This window comes from Orcinus orca, chromosome 4, assembly GCF_937001465.1.
Source record: "Orcinus orca chromosome 4, mOrcOrc1.1, whole genome shotgun sequence".
Lineage (NCBI taxonomy): Eukaryota > Metazoa > Chordata > Mammalia > Artiodactyla > Delphinidae > Orcinus > Orcinus orca.
In genome coordinates this window covers 35,082,528-35,103,902 of record NC_064562.1, presented here as the reverse complement: position 1 = coordinate 35,103,902, position 21,375 = coordinate 35,082,528, and the positions used below count along the sequence as shown (strand labels likewise).

At 37.7% G+C, this 21,375-nt stretch overlaps 1 protein-coding gene across 1 annotated transcript in view; it reads left to right on the top strand.

Annotated features, from left to right (window-relative positions):
* DCHS2 (dachsous cadherin-related 2) overlaps positions 1-21,375 on the top strand; it is a 149,990-nt gene that overhangs the window by 27,957 nt on the left and 100,658 nt on the right. Inside the window, exons 4-8 of the mRNA XM_049709419.1 lie at positions 2,816-3,052; positions 4,048-5,064; positions 7,825-8,012; positions 9,332-9,431; positions 20,699-20,856. Coding sequence (XP_049565376.1) covers positions 2,816-3,052; positions 4,048-5,064; positions 7,825-8,012; positions 9,332-9,431; positions 20,699-20,856 — 1,700 coding nt within the window. The remainder of the gene's footprint in view (positions 1-2,815; positions 3,053-4,047; positions 5,065-7,824; positions 8,013-9,331; positions 9,432-20,698; positions 20,857-21,375) is intronic.

Genomic DNA, 21,375 nt, shown 5'->3' with positions numbered 1-21,375 from the left:
TTATTCTTTCTTATCTGAGTTATCTGCCCTTATCCACTGCTACCCTAACTTTTGGCTTACCTGTATTTTTTCATCTTAGTTACAGAACTCTTCAGTTATTATGTATACTAAATTGTTGTTTATATATTTTCAAAATGTTGTTTTTTGATTTTATTTATAAACCATGGAGTAAACTAATGAATAAGTGAATGAATGCTAAGAAAGACAAAACCCATTAAAGTACAATGTAGTAAATGTATGATAGGCACATGTACTCAGGCCACTGTGGGATCCTGGAAGAGTGGTCTCTGAAAGAGAGCGGAAGGTAAGAGAAGGTCATCTGCGCCAGGTGAAAGTTGAGCTGTGCTTTAAAACATGAGTAGAGATCATTGTCAGAGAAGATGAAGTTATTCCAGGAAGGGGATGCAGCAATCCAAAGGGAAGAGCAAGATCTATTCTGGAAATCAGAAGGAGTTGACTGTGCCAAGAGCAAAATGTCCTGTACAGAGAGAATGGTGAGATGGGGCCACAGAGATGCAAAAGCGCTAATTGTGTGGCTTGGTTATTACGATAAAGCATTTGAACTTCCCCTGAAAACTGGGGGAAGCACTGATAGGCCGAGATTTGGATTTTAGGAAGACTATCCTAATACAAGTATGAAGAATGGTTTAGAAGGAGTCAGTCTGAAGGCAGGAAGACCAGCTTATGGTCTAGTTGAGGCAGGCATTAATCTTTTCATTGTCATAATCATCAAGAGTGGAAAATAAAACTCTTAAAAAAGTCTCAATAATTAAAATTGAGTTAACTCTAGAAGACTCTGTGCCCAGGGAGTGGGGGGTTATTGGGGTAGAGAGACTTTTCATTTTCTTCTGTAGACAGACACTTTTGCATTATTTGAGTTTTATTTTTTAATCAAGCCAAGACTTTAATAAGAAGAATTCTGAAGCTAATCAATAACGGAAGGGAAAGACCTGACTTAGAAATTAGTGTGATGAGTATTGAGTGCTTTGGTGGACCAGCAAATCAGTGTGAACCCCGATTTTAACACGGCTGCTAAAAGTGGGTGTGATAATACTTGGTTACATTAGTATTTTATAAGTATTCCAATAAAGAATGTTTATACTCTTCTTTGTTATAGTCAGATTGTTATCTGGAACCATGTGTTCCTGGATCAACTTGGAGAATGTTCAGGAGAAAGGAACTGCAAGAGAAATGACATAAAATCATGTCAGATAAGAAAATGGGGATGCTGTGCCTGGAGCAGGTCTGATGAGATATTTGGCTTTGGTTATTGATGATGTGTTTGCCAAGGAGAAATAAGACAGATTCACTAAATTTCTAATGGAAATAGGAACAAGGAATTGGAGTTATAAGAGGGAAGATTTGATTTAAAAAAAGAAAGAAATCAAATGGGTGTCACCTTTTTTATGCCTAGAAAACTGATAATTCTGATGTTTTTGCAAGCTTCTCATAAACTGGCAAAACTGCAGTAGTCCTTCATTTAACTAATACTTACGGCCAATTGTGTTGTGTTCTATTCCATACAGTTCAGCCACATTTATTTGTTTGTAAATTCATTTAAAAGTTTGTCTGTTTTTCTTTTTTGTTAACTACAACTAACATTTTCATTTCTAAGTTGGTTATCTATTTTCATGTTTTCGCACTAACACACCAATGGGTGGTGTTAGCCATATTAAATGATTGGTTTTCTCAGCATTACTGGATCTCTCCCCAACTTATCCATTAAGACCTTCTCCTCTCACAAACACTCTGTGTATAAGCCTAACTTATCGCCATGGTTTTAACCTTTTTGAAGTTTTCCTACCCACAGCCATTGATATTATACCCTCTCATCAATAACAAAAAAAATGGAGTTCCTTGAAAAAAAGTGCTGCACTCCATGGTCTTGTTCAGGACAAATGGCAAATACCCCAGAAGATAAAACTTTAATTTCATCTGTAGATTTAGGGTCCTGGTGCCTGGGTAGATTGTGATCACCCAACAACCCTGCATTAGCTTAGACTACATTGGATTACGGGGTATACTCTGCTAGTCCATCATCCTGGCTGCTGATATGGTAGGAAGGCCTAACAAAGGCAACAGTTTTTGTTTTTCTGGTGAATTGATATACTTCCAAGATGTCTAATATTTAAGCTCTGGAAATATTGCTTACTTGACAGAATTTGGACCATCATTTTGCAAATATGCTCAAGTTCTTTGATTGGAAAGTAGATGTATCAAGGTTCTCCAGAGAAATGGAACCAACAGGAGATATATAAATATAAAGACATATAAAGATAAATATAAAGAGATTTATTGTAAGGAATTAGTCCTGTGATTATGGAGATTAACAGGCCCCAAGATCTGCAGGTGAGTTGGTAAACTCAGGATCCAGAGAACCAATGGTGTAGCTCGAGGTTGAAGGCTGGCAGTCTCAAGACTCAGGAGGAGCCAGGATGTTTCAGTTCAATTCCAAAGGAAGGGAAAAAACCAATGTCCCAAGTCTAACAGAGTCCGGCAGGAGGACTCTCTTACTTGGAGGAGGACCAGCCCTTTTGTTCTAGTCAGGCCTTCAACTGATTGGATGAGGCCCACCCACAGCAGGGAGGCCAATATGCTTGACTCAGTCTATCCATTTGGGTTAATCTCACCCAAAAACACCCTCACAGAAACATGCAGCATAATGTTTCACTGAATATTTGGGCACGCCATGGTCCAGTCAAGTGGACACATAAAATTAACCATCACAGTAGCATTAACAGATCAGGTGTTACTATGGCTCATCAGTATTTATTGCATGTTATCTGGTTTTTAATTCTCTCCTTCCCCTACCCAGGGATTATTTACTTAACATCAACTCTTAGTCATTTGGAATCCACCACACTTTTGCTGATGGTCTGTGCTCGAGATGGTGGTGGGCTCACATCTGTCACTAATGCTGAAGTCACCATACACATTCTTCAGACAACTCTGGCACCCACTGAATTTGAAAGGCCTAAGTATACTTTCTCAGTTTATGAAGATGTGCCTGAAGACAGTCCTGTGGGGACAGTGAAAGCAAAAGAGTCCTTGAGTAAGTACCTCTTATGCTGCATTGAAATCCATTACTGGAACATTTTCTATATTTTCTTAGGTTGTACAGTCTTGAATAAATCTTTCCTTTTCTCCATGCAAGAATTGAGACCATACAATCTATGGCTTGCTCTTTGTTCTTTCAACATTATTTTTATCGTACTTTGTTTTTCTAATCACAAAAGTAACAGGTACTTTTAACCCATTCTTCAAAGCGCGCGTGCACACACACACACACACACACACTTCCAAAAATTTTTTAATGAAAATACATCCAACTATCTTTGTTGTTCTACAATGACCATTTTCCCCCACTTTGTATATTGTGGACAGTTTTCCAAGTAACTGGACATCATTCCATCTCATTAAAATTAAAAGTTGCATAGTATTTATTTAAGCATTTCCCTTTTGCTATCAATCTGAATGATTTACAATCATTTTTGCTAGTCCAAATAATACTCAAGTAAATATCCTTATATGACTTGTACAAATTTCTCTGCAAGAAAAATTGTTAGAAGTGAATTACTTGTCCAAAGATCTTGTCATGCTCCGTAACCCTAACCCATCTTCTCTCCTTTCCTTAAATTTTAGGGAGGGTATTTGCCTTTTATTGGTAGATATCATAGAGAAACACCAGTGTAAACTTGACTTTGCTTCCTCAAATATATAAAACAGACTGTAAAACAGTCATCCACATTATTTTCTGAATACCTTTCCCTTTTACTTAATACAAGAAGAGGTAAGGAAGATGGTGAAACCCGTGGCTTGCGCCTTGTCCATTGGACATTACTTTTGTCCACTAATACATCTGAAACCATGTGTCCACTTATCAACAGGCTTTGGAGAGCCGAGGAAGATGTGAGACATTGCATCGTGTTCTCTGTGGATATGATATACATTAATGCTTTCAGTTCTGTTTCCAGTAGGTACATTCTTTTGGCATAAAGTGATTGCTTTCTCTTTTCATTTTGTTCTTTTTTTTTTTTTCCTTTTCAGATTCCTCAGAGCCAATTCTTTATAGGATCTCCTCTGGTGATCTGGACGGAAAGTTCTTTATTCACCCATGGCTGGGCACCATTCGAACCCAGAAGCCTCTGGATCACGAAACACAGCCCGTGGTTGTGCTCACCATCCAGGCACAGCTCGGCAGCTCCCCCACCTGCAGCAGCACAGAGGTCAACATAACTGTCATCGATGTCAATGACAACCGCCCAGTGTTTCACAAAGCCTCCGATGGGGTTACGATATCCCAGAGCACAATGACTGGCACAGCCTTGTACCACGCCCGTGCAACAGACAAAGACAGCGGGCCCAACGGGGTCATCCGCTATGCCATTGCCAGTCAGAGCCCGAGCATCTTTTCCGTTGACTCGGGGCTTGGTGTGGTGTACCTCAACGAGAGCCTGGCAGGCGCTGGGCCCCAGGAGTGCACTCTGACCCTCAAGGCCCAGGATCTCGGCGTTCCTCCTCAGGCATCCCTGTTAGTGCTGACGGTCATTATTGAAAAACAAGAGCAAAACCCGTCTTTAACTTTTGAGCATTTGGTCTATCAAGTGGAAGTTAGTGAGTCCCTCTCACTGATGACCCCGGTCCTGAAAATCCAGGCCTGCCAGCTTGGCCCACAGCACACACCCCCGCAGCTCCTGTACTCGCTGGAGTCCGGCCCAGACTCGGCTGCGTTTGGCATCCATCCTTACACGGGTTGGATTTATTTGCGGCGACAGCTCGACTATGAATCCACACAAACATATAATTTTAGAGTGTTTGCCTGGATCCCGGAGGACAGAATGTCACAAAATGTGAGCACTTCAGTAATTGTTCATGTCCTGGATGAGAATGACAATTCCCCCACCTTCTTGCATGATGTCTTGTTTCTGAAAGTCAAGGAGAGTCCTGTTCCCCAAGGGGTAATAGGCAAAATTACAGCAATTGACAGAGATTCGGGGAAGAATGGACAGCTGTCATATTTCCTTTTGTCTGATGGAAAATTCTTCAAGATGAATCCTAATACAGGTAGCATTTTGTAGCTTGCACTTATTCCTTTAAAATTGGAATTGACAAAACTCAAATCTTTTAGCAAACATATAGTTAAAATTACAGTTTTTAGTAAATATCTTACTTGATTATAGTATTGTGATTTTTAAAGTGAAGTCAAAATTGAACAGAATTTTCCCTTAAATGATTCATATTTCTCTTGCCTCACACCCACATACTGTCCGTATATGGTTCTTATTTTGAATTAGAGGTACACTCAGAAATGGACTAGATAAATTCTTGTGTAAAGTCTAATTCCACCCCCCCGCCCAACCACTCTTTTTCATTTGTAGATGTCTTTAAAATTTTTCAAATAATATTTTATAAAGTATAAATGTCATCAGTGAAAAACTAGAGAATAATCCACTTTTTAAGATTTTAAGTTAAGATTTCAAAGTCACTCTTTTGATATATTTCTCCATTCTCATTTTGATGAGGGAAACACAGGGAAAGGGCAAATATTTACACTGAGGTTTTTTTCATGTCTTAATTAGTTAGGTTAAATATACAAATGTTATTATATTGTATACATTTACAAAGTCTTTAATTCCTGCAAATACCTACAAATGAACTATGTTTATACTGCAAGCATGTAGTTGGAGAAACTGAAACTCGAGTAGCTCAAGTAACATGCCCAAGGTCTCGGAGCTAGAAAGAAGTGAGAAGGTCACCACTTTGTACAATTCCAGGAGGCACCATTCATGTTGTGGCCTTTGTACGTGGTACCCCTTGCTCTATAGTGGGACAGAATTTGAATTCAATTCTGATTACCTTCAAAGTACCTATCGTGTGGATTAGGAAAAGGTGCCCCTTCCTCCAGCAGATGGAGCTGTACACCAGGGCACAAGGCCTGCCGAGATTGCAAGCTGGATCTCGGCTCCCATTCAGTCCTGAGCTGGGCCCCGCAGCAAGGCACAAACTGCACCGGCTGCACAGGATGGTCCGGCTTGCTCTTTACTTCCACGTGTTAGATAGTTCTCTAGGTTTTCTACTGCACTCGGTAATTTATTTTTTTCGAAAGAAGTTGAAATATACATTCGGTTCCCCCACGATCTTCTCTTTCCCACAGTTAGTCCAGATTCAGACCAGGTGTCCATTCCTAGAATTGCTGTACGGCTAGAAGCAAGAAGCTTCACCTTGGGACTCAGTTTCCTTACCTTGAAAAAAGGAGACAATTGCTGCCATGCTCCGTGTCCCGCTCTGGGTGTGTGTGTGGGGGGTGGGGGTGAAGAGTTAAAGTGTTATGAAGGGGCTTGGAAGGCTACATACTCGTAAGCTGTTCCTGTTCACTGGGGCTGGGGACAGTGGGGCAGCGCAGGGGTTGACGACATCCTCCAGTGCGTGGTATGCATGCGCAGCACGCAGGCACGCCCTCCACATCCGGGGCTCTGAGCAGCCTCAGGTAGTGACCCGAAACCTCACTCCCACGGAACCCTATGTGGAAACCCCACGCCCAGCCCCGGCTGAGCCTCCTAGTCTTTTCGAACAGCTGCTACATGTCAGTCAGAGTTGGTGCAGCAAATAAAAATCTGTTTGCCATTCAGGATTTAGGGTTTTCCTAGAAGAATTGCATTTTGGAACTTTAAAGATGCAGCTGTTGTCTTTGTCATTTTTGTTAGAATCACACTTATAGTAAACACTTTATAAATATAGTTGATATAGTAATTGGATATGCTAAACACTGCATTATACCTTCACCAATTCAGCAACTTATCCAAATATGAATTTTTTGTTGTTGTTCCTGATTTCACTTTTTGTTTTGTTCTACACACTGTCATTTGTTCTACACATTTCATTTGGAGGAAGAGGGCAAAAAGATCTTGGTAATGGCAATGTTAGGTAGTAGTTGCTTCTTGATTACTTTATCACAAATAGATATTTTCATAAATAGTGAGGATATTAACGCCTGTTGAAACTCTGCAGCGGGAGATGGGCTACCAGAGATGGCCCTTGGTGGTAGGTAGAGGCAATTACAATTTTATGCCTGAGTCTGTGGATGAAACACGAGGCTAGTCGCCTAGAAAACAGTTTTGAGCAAGAATATGTAAAATATAGCTTGTAAAGCATGAAGAGTTATTTGGGAAGTCACTGTCCTCACTATACATATATTTTGTGAGATAAAAATAAATAGCTCTATACATAAAAGACAAACCATCACCTAGGAATGTATTTGATTTTCATGAAGGTACCTTGCCATTATCTTAAGTAATGATAACAACTCCCACGTTCGTAATAATTTACAGCTTACAGAGTCCTTTTAAATTTATGATTGCATTAATGTTTGATAGCCCTAGGAGGTAGGGTCAGAGAGGTCCTTCTGTGCCTGAGGTGAAGAAACTGGCGCCCAAACCAGACCTTGTGATGTCAGAGCTGAGGTGCTTTCTGTATATTCAGTATGAAGGGAGACGTGCTGTAACTTTAAATCTTCTAAATTATTATTAAATTACCACAGAGTATTTTATCATTTGTTGTTATGAATTCAGTCTTTAGTTCGAATGGTTGATGGTAGATAATTTGAAATACAAAGAATGACAAATTGAAGATGGCAGAAGAAACTTCAGAAAATTCTTTCAACAGCAGAGCTAGATTACTAAAGCATGTGGTCTTGGAAGCTGTGCTTTTAGAGCTTTATATCTGATTTTCCTTTCTGGGAATTGGTCTGAGATTTAATTGGTGGTTCATAAAGCCACAATTCTAGTACAAGCGTCAGCCTCTTTCATCCTGCTCTGTGCTCCTCAGGCGAACTTATCAGCTGGGTGGCCTTGGATCATGAGCAACGGGTGCACCATCAGGTGACTGTCTTAGTGACCGACCACGGCTCCCATCCTCGAAACGCCACCGCGCTGGTGTATGTCTCAGTTACTGACATCAACGATAACAGGCCGTATTTCCCACAGTGCCTCCCTGGGAAGGAATTACACATCAAGGTATGTGGCGCCAAGTAGCCGTGCAACGTTTGTAGTATTCTTAGTTACTTGTTTTGAGCACCATCTTGTGGTAAAAAGCATGAATTTATCCAGTCAGTCTTGTGTGGAAATGCATACATTTCTAGAGTTAGAATTGTCCACATGTCAAAAAAAAAAAAAAAAACACAATTAAAACAAGAAAAGAAAATGCTTATATGTGCTAATTGGGATCACACATTCAGTGGTTTTATGATAATGTAGTTCTGTCTGTTGTATGCAAACGTCATGGTACTTCATTATCAGTATTGCTCAGACATGGCTTGTTTTTCTTCAGTAATTTGCATGCCTTTCTTTGTCTACAGCTCCTTGTGGGCAATTGAAACACATCTCTAAGATGGTTAGTTGAAGATAGGAGAACAATCTGTAGCTCTAAAGTGGAGGGACGTGCAGCCAGAGATTGTAGCATTTGATCTTTGCAGGCACATGCGGAAACTTCTCATTATATTTACATGATCTTATCTTTTTTATTTCCATGTTTTTGTATGTTTTATAATGTACATAATAAGTTAGCATATTAGTTCATGTACATAATTAATAAATGTATCTTGGAGGAACTCATACTTTTTTTTAAATGAAAGGGTTATATGAATAAAACGTTGGGAAGCTATTGCTCTGAAACAATTGGGCGTTCAAATTGAGATCAGGTATGCATATTGAAAACCTCGAAATAGGTGTTGAGGAAGTTAATAACTTTAACTTTATCTTCCAAAATCATATTTAAAGATAATTCTACCAATGCAGAACATTATGATACTATCCTTATGATTTTTATTAATATATCATTTTATGTATCATGGCTTAATTAGGCAGTAAGACCCTAAACTTGGAGCTCAATTCCACATGTACATTTCAGAATTTCAGGAAAGTTTCTGTTTATTAATAAGGTATGTTTCCTGAAATAATGGCTTATGTTTATCTTTAGCGTATTTTGGATCTTTTAAAAGAAAGGGATGAATAAGAAAATGCCAGAATTCTTAAAAAGCATCAAAAATCTAAGATTTTTTTAGTCAATTTTATTTCCTTTTTTTCTCAAAATTAGATTAAATGCTGCAGATAATTTGTTCAAATTGAGCAAAACATTTAAATTTGTAATGTGGATTTTTTTCATGGTTTTACACCCATATAACTTTTATATGGTAGACATTTGCATTTTGTGTGGATTTAAAAGTAGTTTAAAAAAATAATGCTTAGTAGTAATGTGTTCTGTAACTTAAAGATTCATTGATATTTCTTTTTTAAATTTCACTGACTAATTTGTAAGTCATTTGTCTTAATGACAGGTTCTGGAAGGTCAACCAGTAAATATGTTGGTTACAACTGTGTTTGCAAAGGATCTTGATGAAGGAAACAATGCAGAAGTTATATATTCAGTATCTTCAGGTAAAAGTTACTATATATAAAGGATTAAGAGCTTTTAGAATTTCCTCTTTTGTCTACCAACCATCTGCCTCCTTCTGGGAAAATAGTTAACACCGAAAATAGCACCATATTGCAAACAAAATACATTTGTTATTTTCTAGAATCACCTTTAAAAAAAAAAATTAAAGTTTAATGGGGGCTTCGGTCGGATCCCAGGGAGAGGACTGGGGTTGGCTGCGTGAACACAGCCTGAAGGGGGATAGTGCGCCACAGCTAGCCGGGAGGGAGTCCGGGAAAAAGTCTGGAGCTGCCGAAGAGGCAAGAGACTTTCTTACCTCTGTGTTTCCTGGTGCGTGAGGAGAGGGGATTAAGAGCGCCGCTTAAAGGAGCTCCAGAGACGGGCGCGAGCCGTGGCTATCAGCGCGGCCCCCAGAGATGGACATGAGAAGCTAAGGCTGCTGCTGCCGCCACCAAGAAGCGTGTGCGAGCACAGGTCACTCTCCACACCTCCCCTGCTGGGACCCTGTGCAGCCCGCCAATGCAGGGTCCCATGATCCAGGGAAAACTTCCCTGGGAGAACACACGGTGTGCCTCAAGCTGGTGAAACGTCACGCTGGCCTCTGCTGCCGCAGGCTCGCCCTGCATCCGCACCCCTCCCTCACCCCCGTCCTGAGTGAGCCAGAGCCCCCAAATCGGCGGCTACTTTAACCCTGTCCTGTCTGAGCGAAGAACAGACGCCCTCAGGCGACCTACGCACAGAGGAGAGTCCAATTCCACAGCTGAACCCCGGGAGCTGTGCGAACAAAGAAGAGAAAGGGAAATCTCTCCCAGCAGCCTCAGGAGCAACGGATTAAATCTCCACAATCAACTTGATGTACCCTGCATCTGTGGAATACCTGAGTAGACAAGGAATCATCCCAAGTTCAGGATGTGGACTTTGGGAGCAACGATATATATACATATATATATATATATATTTTTTTTTTCCTTCCCTTTTTCTCTTTTTGTGAGTATGCATGTGTATGCTTCTGAGTGTGATTTTGTCTGTATAGCTTTGCTTTTACATTTGTCCTAGGGTTCTGTCTGTACTTTTTTTTTTTAATTAAAAAAGTTTTTTTTTCATAATTATTTTTTATTTTAATAACGTTATTTCATTTTATTTTACTTTAATTTATTTTCTTTTATTTCATCTTCTTCTTTCTTTCTTTTTGTTCTCCGTGTTATTCTGAGCCCTGTGGAGGACAGGCTCTTGGTGTTCCAGCCAGGTGTCAGGGCTGTGCCACTGAAGTGGGAGAGCCAATTCAGGAGACTGGTCCACAAGAGACCTCCCAGCTCCAAGTAATATCAAATGGTGAAAATCTCCCATAGATCTCCATCTCAACATCAAGACCCAGCTCCACTCAATGACCAGCAAGCTAGAGTACAGGACACCCTATGCCAAACAACTAGCAAGACAGTAACACAACCCCATCCATTACCACAGAGGCTGCCTAAAATCATAATAGGCCACAGACACCCCAAAACACACCACGAGACGTGGACCTGCCCACCAGAAAGACAAGATCCAGGCTCACCCACCAGAACACGGGCACTAGTCCCCTCCACCAGGAAGCCTACATAACCCACTGAACCAACCCTAGCCACGGGGGAAAGACACCAAAACCAACTGAAACTATGAACCTGCAGCCTGCAAAAAAGAGACCCCAAAAACAGTAAGTTAAGCAAAATGAGAAGACAGAGAAACACACAGCAGATGAAGGAACAAGGAATAAACCCACCAGACTTAACAAATGAAGAGGAAATAGGCAGTCTACCTGAAAAATAATTCAGAATATTGATAGTAAAGATGATCCAAAATCTTGGAAATAGAATGGAGAAAATACAAGAAATGTTAACAAGGACCTAGAAGAACTAAAGAGCAAACAAAGAGTGATGAACAACACAATAAATGAAATTAAAAATTCTCTAGAAGGGATCAATAGCAGAATAACTGAGGCAGAAGAACAGATAAGTGACCTGGAAGATAAAATAGTGGAAATAACTAGAGCAGAGAAGAATAAAGATAAAACAATGAAAAGAATTGAGGACAGTCTCAGAGACTTCTGGGACAACATTAAACACACCAACATTCAAATTATACGGGTCCCAAAAGAAGAAGAAAAAAAGAAAGGGACTGAGAAAATATTTGAAGAGACTGTAGTTGAAAACTTCCCTAATATGGGAAAGGAAATCGTTAATCAAGTCCAGGAAGCACAGAGAGTCCCATACAGGATAAATCCAAGGAGAAACACACCAAGACACATGTTAACCAAACTATCAAAAATTAAATACAAAGAAAAAATATTAAAACAGCAAGGGAAAAACAACAAATAACACATAAGGTGATCCCCATACAGTTAGCAGCTGATCTTTCAGCATAAACTCTGCAGGCCAGAAGGGAGTGGCAAGACATATTTAAAGTGATGAAGTAGAAAACCCTACAACCAAGATTACTCTACCCAGCAAGGATTTCATTCAGATTTGATGGAGAAATTAAAAGCTTTACAGACAAGCAAAAGCTAAAAGAGTTCAGCACCACCAAACCAGCTTTACAACAAATGCTAAAGGAACTTCTCTAGGCAGGAAACACAAGAGAAGGAAAAGACCTACAATAACAAACCCAAAACAATTAAGAAAATGGTCATAGGAACATACATATCAATAATTACCTTAAATGTAAATGGATTAAATGCTCCAGCCAAAAGAGATAGACTGGCTGAAAGGATACAAAAACAAGACCCATATATATGCTGTCTACAAGAGACCCACTTCAGACCTAGGGACACATACAGACTGAAAGTGAGGGAATGGAAAAAGATATTCCATGCAAATGGAAATCAAAAGAAAACTGGAGTAGCATTCTCATATCACACAAAATAGACATTAAAACAAAGACTATTACAAGAGAAAAAGAAGGACACTACATAATGATCAAGGGATCAATCCAAGAAGAAGATATAACAATTGTAAATTTTTATGCACCTAAAACAGGAGCACCTCAATACATAAGGCAAATACTAATAGCCATAAAAGGGGAAATCCACAGTAACGCAATCATAATAGGGGACTTTAACACCCCACTTTTACCAATGGACAGATCATCCAAAATGAAAATAAATAAGGACACACAAGCTTTAAATGATACATTAAACAAGATGGACTTAATTGATATTTGTAGGACATTCCATCAAAAACAACAGAATACACTTTATTCTCAAGTGCTTATGGAACATTCTCCAAGATAGATCATATCTTGGGTCACAAATCAAGCCTTGGTAAATTTAAGAAAGTTGAAATTGTATCAAGTATCTTTACTGACCACAGTGCTATGAGACTAGATATCAATTACAGGAAAAAATCTGTAAGAAATACAAACACATGGAGGCTAAACAACACACTAGTTAATAACCAAGAGATCACTGAAGAAATCAAAGAGGAAATCAAAAAATACCTAGAAACAAATGACAGTGAAAACACAACGACCCAAAACCTGTGGGATGCAGCAAAAACAGTTCTAAAAGGGAAGTTTATAGCAATACAATCCTACCTTAAGAAACAAGAAATATCTCAAATAAAAAACCTAACCTTACACCTAAAGTAATTAGAGAAAGAAGAACAAAAAAACCCCCAAAGTTAGCAGAAGGAAATAAATCATAAAGATCAGATCAGAAATAAATGAGAAAAAAAATGAAGGAAACAATAGCAAAGATCAATAAAACTATAAGCCGGTTCTTTGAGAAGATAAACAAAATTGATAAACCATTAGCCAGACTTATCAAGAAAAAAAGGGAGAAGACTCAAATCTATACAATTAGAAATGAAAAAGGAGAAGTAACAACTGACACTGCAGAAATACAAAGCATCATGAGAGATTACTACAAGCAACTCTATGCCAATAAAATGGACAACCTGGAAGAAATGGACAAATTCTTAGAAATGCACAACCTTCCGAGACTGAACCAGGAAGAAATAGAAAATGTGAACAGACCAATCCCAAGCAGTGAAATTGAAACTGTGATTAAAAATCTTCCAACAAACAAAAGTCCAGGACCAGACGGCTTCACAGGTGAATTCTATCAAACATTTAGAGAAGAGCTAACACCTATCCTTCTCAAACTCTTCCAAAATATTGCAGAGGGAGGAACACTCCCAAACTCATTCTACTAGGCCACCATCACCCTGATACCCAAAGCAGACAAAGATGTCACAAAGAAGGAAAACTGCAGGCCAATATCACTGATGAACATAGATGCAAAAATCCTCAACAAAATACTAGTAAACAGAATCCAACAGCACATTAAAAGAATCATACGCTATGATCAAGTGGGGTTTATCCGAGGAATGAAAGGATTCTTCAATATACGCAATCAATGTGATATACCATATTAACATATTGAAGGAGAAAAACCATATGATCATCTCAATAGATGCAGAGAAATCTTTCGACAAAATTCAACACCCATTTATGATAAAAACCCTGCAGAAAGTAGGCATAGAGGGAACTTTCCTCAACATAATAAAGGCCACATATGACAAACCCACAGCCAACATCATCCTCAATGGTGAAAAACTGAAACCATTTCCACTAAGATCAGGAAAAAGACAAGGTTGCCCACTCTCACCAATATTTTTCAACACAGTTTTGGAAGTTTTAGCCACTGCAATCAGAGAAGAAAAAGAAAAGGAATGTAAATTGGAAAAGAAGAAGTAAAGCTGTCACTGTTTGCAGATGACATGACACTATACATAGAGAATCCTAAAGATGCTACTAGAAAACTACTAGAGCTAATCAATGAATTTGGTAAAGTAGCAGGATACAAAATTAATGCACAGAAATCTCTTGCACTCCTATACAATAACAGTGAAAGATTAGAAAAAGAAATTAAGGAAACAATCCCATTTACCATGGTGGCAGAAAGAATAAAATACCTAGGAATAAACGTAATTTAAGGAGACAAGAGACCTGTATGCAGAAAATTGTATGACACTGATGAAAGAAATTAAGGATGATACAAATAGATGGAGAGATATACCATATTCTTGGATTGGAAGAACTAACATTGTGAAAGTGACTATACTGCCCAAAGCAATCTACAGATTCAATGCAATGCCTATCAAACTACCACTGGCATTTTTCACAGAAGTAGAACAAAAAATTTCACAATTTGTATGGAAACACAAAAGACCCTGAATAGCCAAAGCAATCTTGAGAAAGAAAAACGGAGCTGGAGAAATCAGGCTCCTGAACTTCAGACTATATTACAAAGCTACAGTAATCAAGGCAGTATGATACTGGCACAAAAACAGAAACATAGATCAATGGAACAGGATAGAAAACCCAGAGATAAACCTATGCGCATCTGGTCACCTTATATTTGATAAAGGAGGCAAGAATATACAGTGGAGAAAAGACAGCCTCTTCAATAAGTGGTGCTGGGAAAACTGTACAGCTACATGTAAAAGAATGAAATTGAACACTCCTTAACACCATACACAAAAATAAACTCAAAATGCATTAAAGACCTAAATGTAAGGCCAGATACCATCAAACTCTTAGAGGAAAACACAGGAAGAACACTCTATGACATAAATCACAGGAAGATCCTTTTTGACCCACCTCCTGGAGAAATGGAAATAAAAACAAAATTAAACAAATGGGACCTAATGAAACTTCAAAGCTTTTGCACAGCAAAGGAAATCATAAACAAGACAAAAAGACAACCTTCAGAAAGGGAGAAAATATTTGCAAATGAAGCAACTCAGAAAGGATTAATCTTCAAAATTTACAAGCAGCTCATGCAGCTCAATATCAAAAGAACAAACAACCCAATCCAAAAATGGGCAGAAGACCTAAATAGACATTTTTCCAAAGAAGATATACAGATTGCCAACAAACACATGAAAGAATTCTCAACATCATTAATCATTAGAGAAATGCAAATCAAAACCACAATGAGATATCATCTCACACCGGTCAGACTGGTAATCATCAAAAAATCTAGAAACAATAAATGCTGGAAAAGATGTGGAGAAAAGGGAACCCTCTTGCACTGTTGGTGGGAATGTAAATTGATACCACCACTATGGAGAACAATATGGAGGTTCCTTAAAAAACTAAAAATAGAACTACCATATGACCCAGCAATCCCACTGCTGTGCATATACCCTGAGAAAACCATAATTCAAAAAAAGTCATGTACCAAAATATTCATTGCAGCACTATTTACAATAGCCAGGACATGGAAGCAACTTAAGTGTCCATCAACAGATGAATGGATATAGAAGATATGGCACATATATACAATGGAATATTACTCAGCCTTAAAAAGGAATGAAACTGAGTTATTTGTAGTGAGGTGGATGGACCTAGAGTCTGTCATACAGAGTGAAGTAAGTCAGAAAGAGAAAAACAAATACTGTATGCTAACACATATCTATGGAATCTAAAAAAAAAACAAAAAAATTGGTCAGGAGAACCTAGGGGTAAGATGTGAATTAAGATGCAGACATAGTAGAGAATGGACTTGATGATACGGGGAAGGGGAGGGTAAGCTGAGACAAAGTGAGAGAGTGACTTGGACATATATACTCTACCAAACGTAAAATAGATAGCTAGTGGGAAGCAGCAGCATAGCACAGGGAGATCAGCTCGGTGCTTTGTGGCCACCTAGAGGGGTGGGATAGGGAGGTTGGGAGGGAGTGAGATGCAAGAGGGTAGAGATATGGGAACATATGTATATGTATAACTGATTCACTTTGTTATAAAGCAGAAACTAGCACACCATTGTGAAGCAATTATACTCCAATAAAGATGTTAAAAAAATAAAATAAAATAAAATTTTAATGTAATATCATATTATTTTTTCTATGTCCTAATTAGAAATCAACCAGCCATCCACTTTAAATGAATAATTTTCAGTAATCTGAAATGCAAATCAACTTTTACTGTTAGGAAAATACTAGTTAATGGACAAAAATTGGTATTGAGTATAAAGACATATGATTATGACCACCAAGCATCTGTGAATCTCTATGAAAATTAAATATTCTTAAGGTCAGAGTAAATCATATTTAGAAAATGCAGAGTGAAGTAAGTCAGAAAGAGAAAAACAAATATTGTATGTCAACTCATATATGCGGAATCTAGAAAAATGGTACAGATGTACCTCTTTGCAAGGCAGAAATAGAGACACAGACATAGAGAACAAATGTATGAACACCAAGGGAGGAAAGGGGAGCTGGGATGAATTGGGAGATTAGGATTGACATATATACACTAACTAATATGTATAAAATAGGTAACTAATGAGAACCTCCTGTATAGCATGGAATACCTGCTGTATAGCAGGGAACTCTACTTCACTGTACAGTAGAAACTAACATATCATTGTAAAACAACTATACCCCAATTTTAAAAAAATAAGATTAATAAAAAAATGCCACATACGTACACACATATATGTGTATGTGGGAATTTTATTGAGACAGGCTTATTTTTATGTTTTTCCTTGAGAATGCACAGGCCTCAGATTGGTTCCAGTGATTAACTTTAGTTGGCATTGTGTTTTTATACCATTTTAAAAGAAATTTGTTGCTTAGTCGTGTTTGACACAAACATAGGGAAGCAAGGGACAACATTGCCGTTACCTGCAGATAATTTAATTGTCTTCATGGAAAACCCCAAATATGCTACAGGCAAGTCACTAGAATCAATAACATAAAAAATTTCTGGGAACAATGTCAACATACAAAAATCACTAGCATTTTGAGAACAAAGCAGGATTTCAAAGGTTTCATTCACCGTAACGAAGAAAATCATTGGGTGTGGGGTCCAGTTTACTGTGAAGATCATGAAGTTTAGGCTTCAAGGTTCTTCACTAGCATGGGCTCCTCTGGGGTGGGAATATTGTCCTATTTTCTTTAAAGAAGGACCATCAAATTATGTGTTTCCCACCTCTCCCAAATCAGAATCATCTTGACTAGAAGCATAAGGAGGAAAATTTCAATAAAAGATACTTAAGACCTTTATGTAGAAAATTACAAAATAGATGAAAGACCTAAAGTAGAAAGAAATGAAAAGGCAAATCATGTTCATGCTTGGGAAGATGACATAGTGGGTTGTGCAGTAACAATGAGTCTGCTGAATACACACACACAGGTTAATAGATTAAGCAATAATCCTGCTATGATACCGTTATTTGGAAAGGAACAAAACCATGCTATATATTACTCATGAATGTATGGACTAGAAAGATACACCCCCATTTAGAACAGAGTTTGTCTACAGGGAAGAAGGGAATGAGATTTGGAGGTACACACAGGTCCTCTGCTATACTTATATTCTGTCATTTCTTTAAAAAATTTGAAGAAATATTGCGGCTTTACCAATCTGGAAATGTTTACATGGATGGTCATATATTTCTGAATGTTTGAAATGTTGATTTTTAAAAAAAAATAGCTTCTGAAATGATACTTGGGGCATCACAATATAAAAATTGTTATGTTACTCATACCTTTGCTTTAAATTTATCCAATTACAAAATAGAGGCAACTACAAAATATAAGATAAAATAACAAGATAAAAATCAATATGAGAACAAAGATATATATATCACATTCCTGAAAGTTTTCATTCTCCTATGTAAATGGATCAAAGCATAGAAATCACAACCAGTAGATGTTACATAATTTCCTGCTCTATACACTGACTTTCTTAAGAGCAGGAGTTCTTTTTTATTTGCCGTTATTTCCCCTATAACTGGTAAAGTGTCTGTTACATGATAGTGACTCACTGACAGTAGAATAAAAGAATGAAAGAGAGCCACTAGCCTAGACATCGTCTGAAGTTCTTTGGGTTGTTTAAAGTATTTAGATTTTGTCAAAGAACACAAATCTGTTATTTAACAAACCAAATAAAAAAACCCCTGCCATGATCAATTTGAATTAGAAGTATCAGTACAAACTTATGACATATTTTAGTGTGTGCATGTGTGTATTCTGTGACCACTGAAAAAGGCCTAGAAACAATGACTGACTCAGAAGCAATGAGCAGGATACAACCTCCCAATACTGTATTCCATGGAACGAACCAGGAGTCCTTGGAGAAATGACTGACTCCAGGTCTTGAACAGGAAATCTTCAAGATGAGTCTGTAACATTTTGTCACCCCAGATACAAGGAGGCTGTTAAAGATGACTAGGATCATATCAAAGACTCAGGAACCTCCTTTAAGAGGATCCTAAGGTTCAAAGATGGAACAATTTGAACACCAATAGGGATAATATTGGGAATAGATTGAAACTCTTATAATATGTTTAAATTTATGCTTAATGACTCTTAAAACAGAAACTAAACAAACCTTTAATTATCATAGTTGAAGCACTGAAGGATGTTAGTAAACCAATCCATTATTTTGAAGACTGTTAAATAAAAGTTTACCATCAAACATTTATTCTGACTTTTCGTATAATGAACTGTCCCACTGGGTTACCAATAAGTACATAAGAAGAAGTTGATCTTTAGTAATATATTCCAGCTAATAAATGAAGAAGAGATCATAGACTCAATGTTATACTTTGCAACATTTATTGAATCATTAGTGGATCCAGGCTGTGCACCAAAGGGGGCCCACATCACAAAAAGAGACAATCAGACATGTGCTTCTGAAGGAAGACACAAAACAGCATTTATGAAGTAGTCTTCTCCCTGAATCTGATTATTCTCTAGATGTACCTCCCAATTTAAGGAGAACATAGAGGACAGAAAAACATATTAAGCTACACATTGGAGATAAGCAACAGGCAAATCTAGACCACTTGAAGCTTCAGGATACATGATCCAGTTCTTCAGCAAATGAGTTGCAAGAACAAAATAAAGAGATGAATGGCAGGAATGCATAGATTGAAGAGATATGCAAATACAGATTTTATGTTGAGCCTAATTTGACTAAAAAAATAAGATATTTATGAGACAACTGGAAATTTAAAAGTTAACTAGATATTTGATAATATTTAGGAATTATTACTAATTTTTAAAAGTATAATATGGTACTGTGATCGTATTAAATTTTTCCTTATCTTTTAGAGATGCATGTTGAAAAACATACAGAAGAAATGATATGATTTCTGAACTTTGCTTCAAAAGAAGATGGTGAAGGGAAATATGTGAATGGGGATAAGATTAGCCATGAGTTGGGCTTCCCTGGTAGCACAGTGGTTGAGAGTCCGCCTGCCGATGCAGGGGACACGGGTTCGTGCCCCGGTCCTGGAAGATCCCACATGCCATGGAGCGGATGGGCCCATGAGCCATGGCCGCTGAGCCTGCGCTTCCAGAGCCTGTGCTCCGCAACGGGAGAGGCCACAACAGTGAGAGGCCCGTGTACTGCAAAAAAAAAAAAAAGATTAGCCATGAGTTGATAAATATTATTATTATTTTCCAAATGTTTTTTTAAATAAGATATTGAATATAGTTCCCTGTGTTACACAGTAGGACCTTGTTGTTTATCCATTCTATATATAATAGTTTGCATCTGCTAATCCCAAACAGCCAATACAACCTTCCCCCACCTCTCCTCCCCCTTGGCAACCACAAGTCTGTTTGCTATGTCTGTGAGTCTGTTTCTGTCTCATAGATAAGTTCATTTGTGTCATATTTTGGATTCCTACACATAAGTGATATCATATGGCATTTGTCTTTCTCTGTCTGACTTATTTCACTTAGTATGATAATCTCCAGGTCCATCCATGTTGCTGCAAATAGCATGATTTCATTCTTTTTTATGGCTGAGTAGTATTCCATTGTATATATGTATCACATCTTCTTTATCCATTTACATGTTAATGGACATTTAGGTTGCTTCCATGTCTTGGCTATTGTAAATAGTGCTGCTATGAACACAGGGGTGCATGTATCTTTTTGAATTAAAGTTTTGTCAGGATATATACACAGGAATGGGATTGCTGGATCATATGGCACATGAGTTGATAAATATTGAAGCTAGATGATAGGTACATGAAAGTTCATGATATCACTGTCTACTTTTTTACATGTAAAAATTTCTATAATAATTTTTTTAATCTGTTATGTTTCTTGTCTGTATTTTTAGTATTATCCTTATGCTCATATTCACACAGAGCTTAAGGTAAATAAAATTTCCAAATGATCACATGTATATTTGGATTAATTAATTCTCTGTATTCTGCATTGTCAACTAACATTAACTTCTTAATTTTGTGTGTGTTTGTGTGTAGAGGGTAGTACTGATCACTTCAAGATTGATGCCAACAGTGGTGAAATAAGAACAACCAGAGTACTTTCCCATGATTATGGACCTTCTTACAGGATGACTGTAATTGCCAGAGACCAGGGGGTGCCTCCTCTTCAAGGACAGGCAGTTATTAATATTCAGGTAATAGCTCACATCACACAAAGTGTGGAAAGATGCTCTGAGGGCTTTTTAAATTTTATATACAAATGTAGAGTGAAGATACATTAAATAAACGAATACTCTTTTTAGAGAGCATTGCAGATGTATGTGTGCATTATATTAAGTGATGTTATTATCACTTGAGAAATGATTAGGTTTAAATATTTTTTTAGTTTAACTTTGTACAGTTACTGACAAGATACTTACCTCCATCACTATGTGTATGTTTATCCTGCTTTGTTTATAAAGAACAAAAAGTATCTTTTCTTTTACTTTTTCCTAATTGCAAGGACCTGGTAAATTTGCAGGAGAAACGTGTGTAAATAAATGGCCAATATAAATTGCATAGTTTTTGTAATTATATTTAAAATTAGGAAAGGCACTTGAGATTTGTATTTTAAGACTTTCCTTTAGTCGTAATGAGCAAACAAGCTGTAGGAAGTCTCCATAGTAGGAAAAAATTACATCAACCCATCAGAAGCAAAATGACTGTTTACAGGA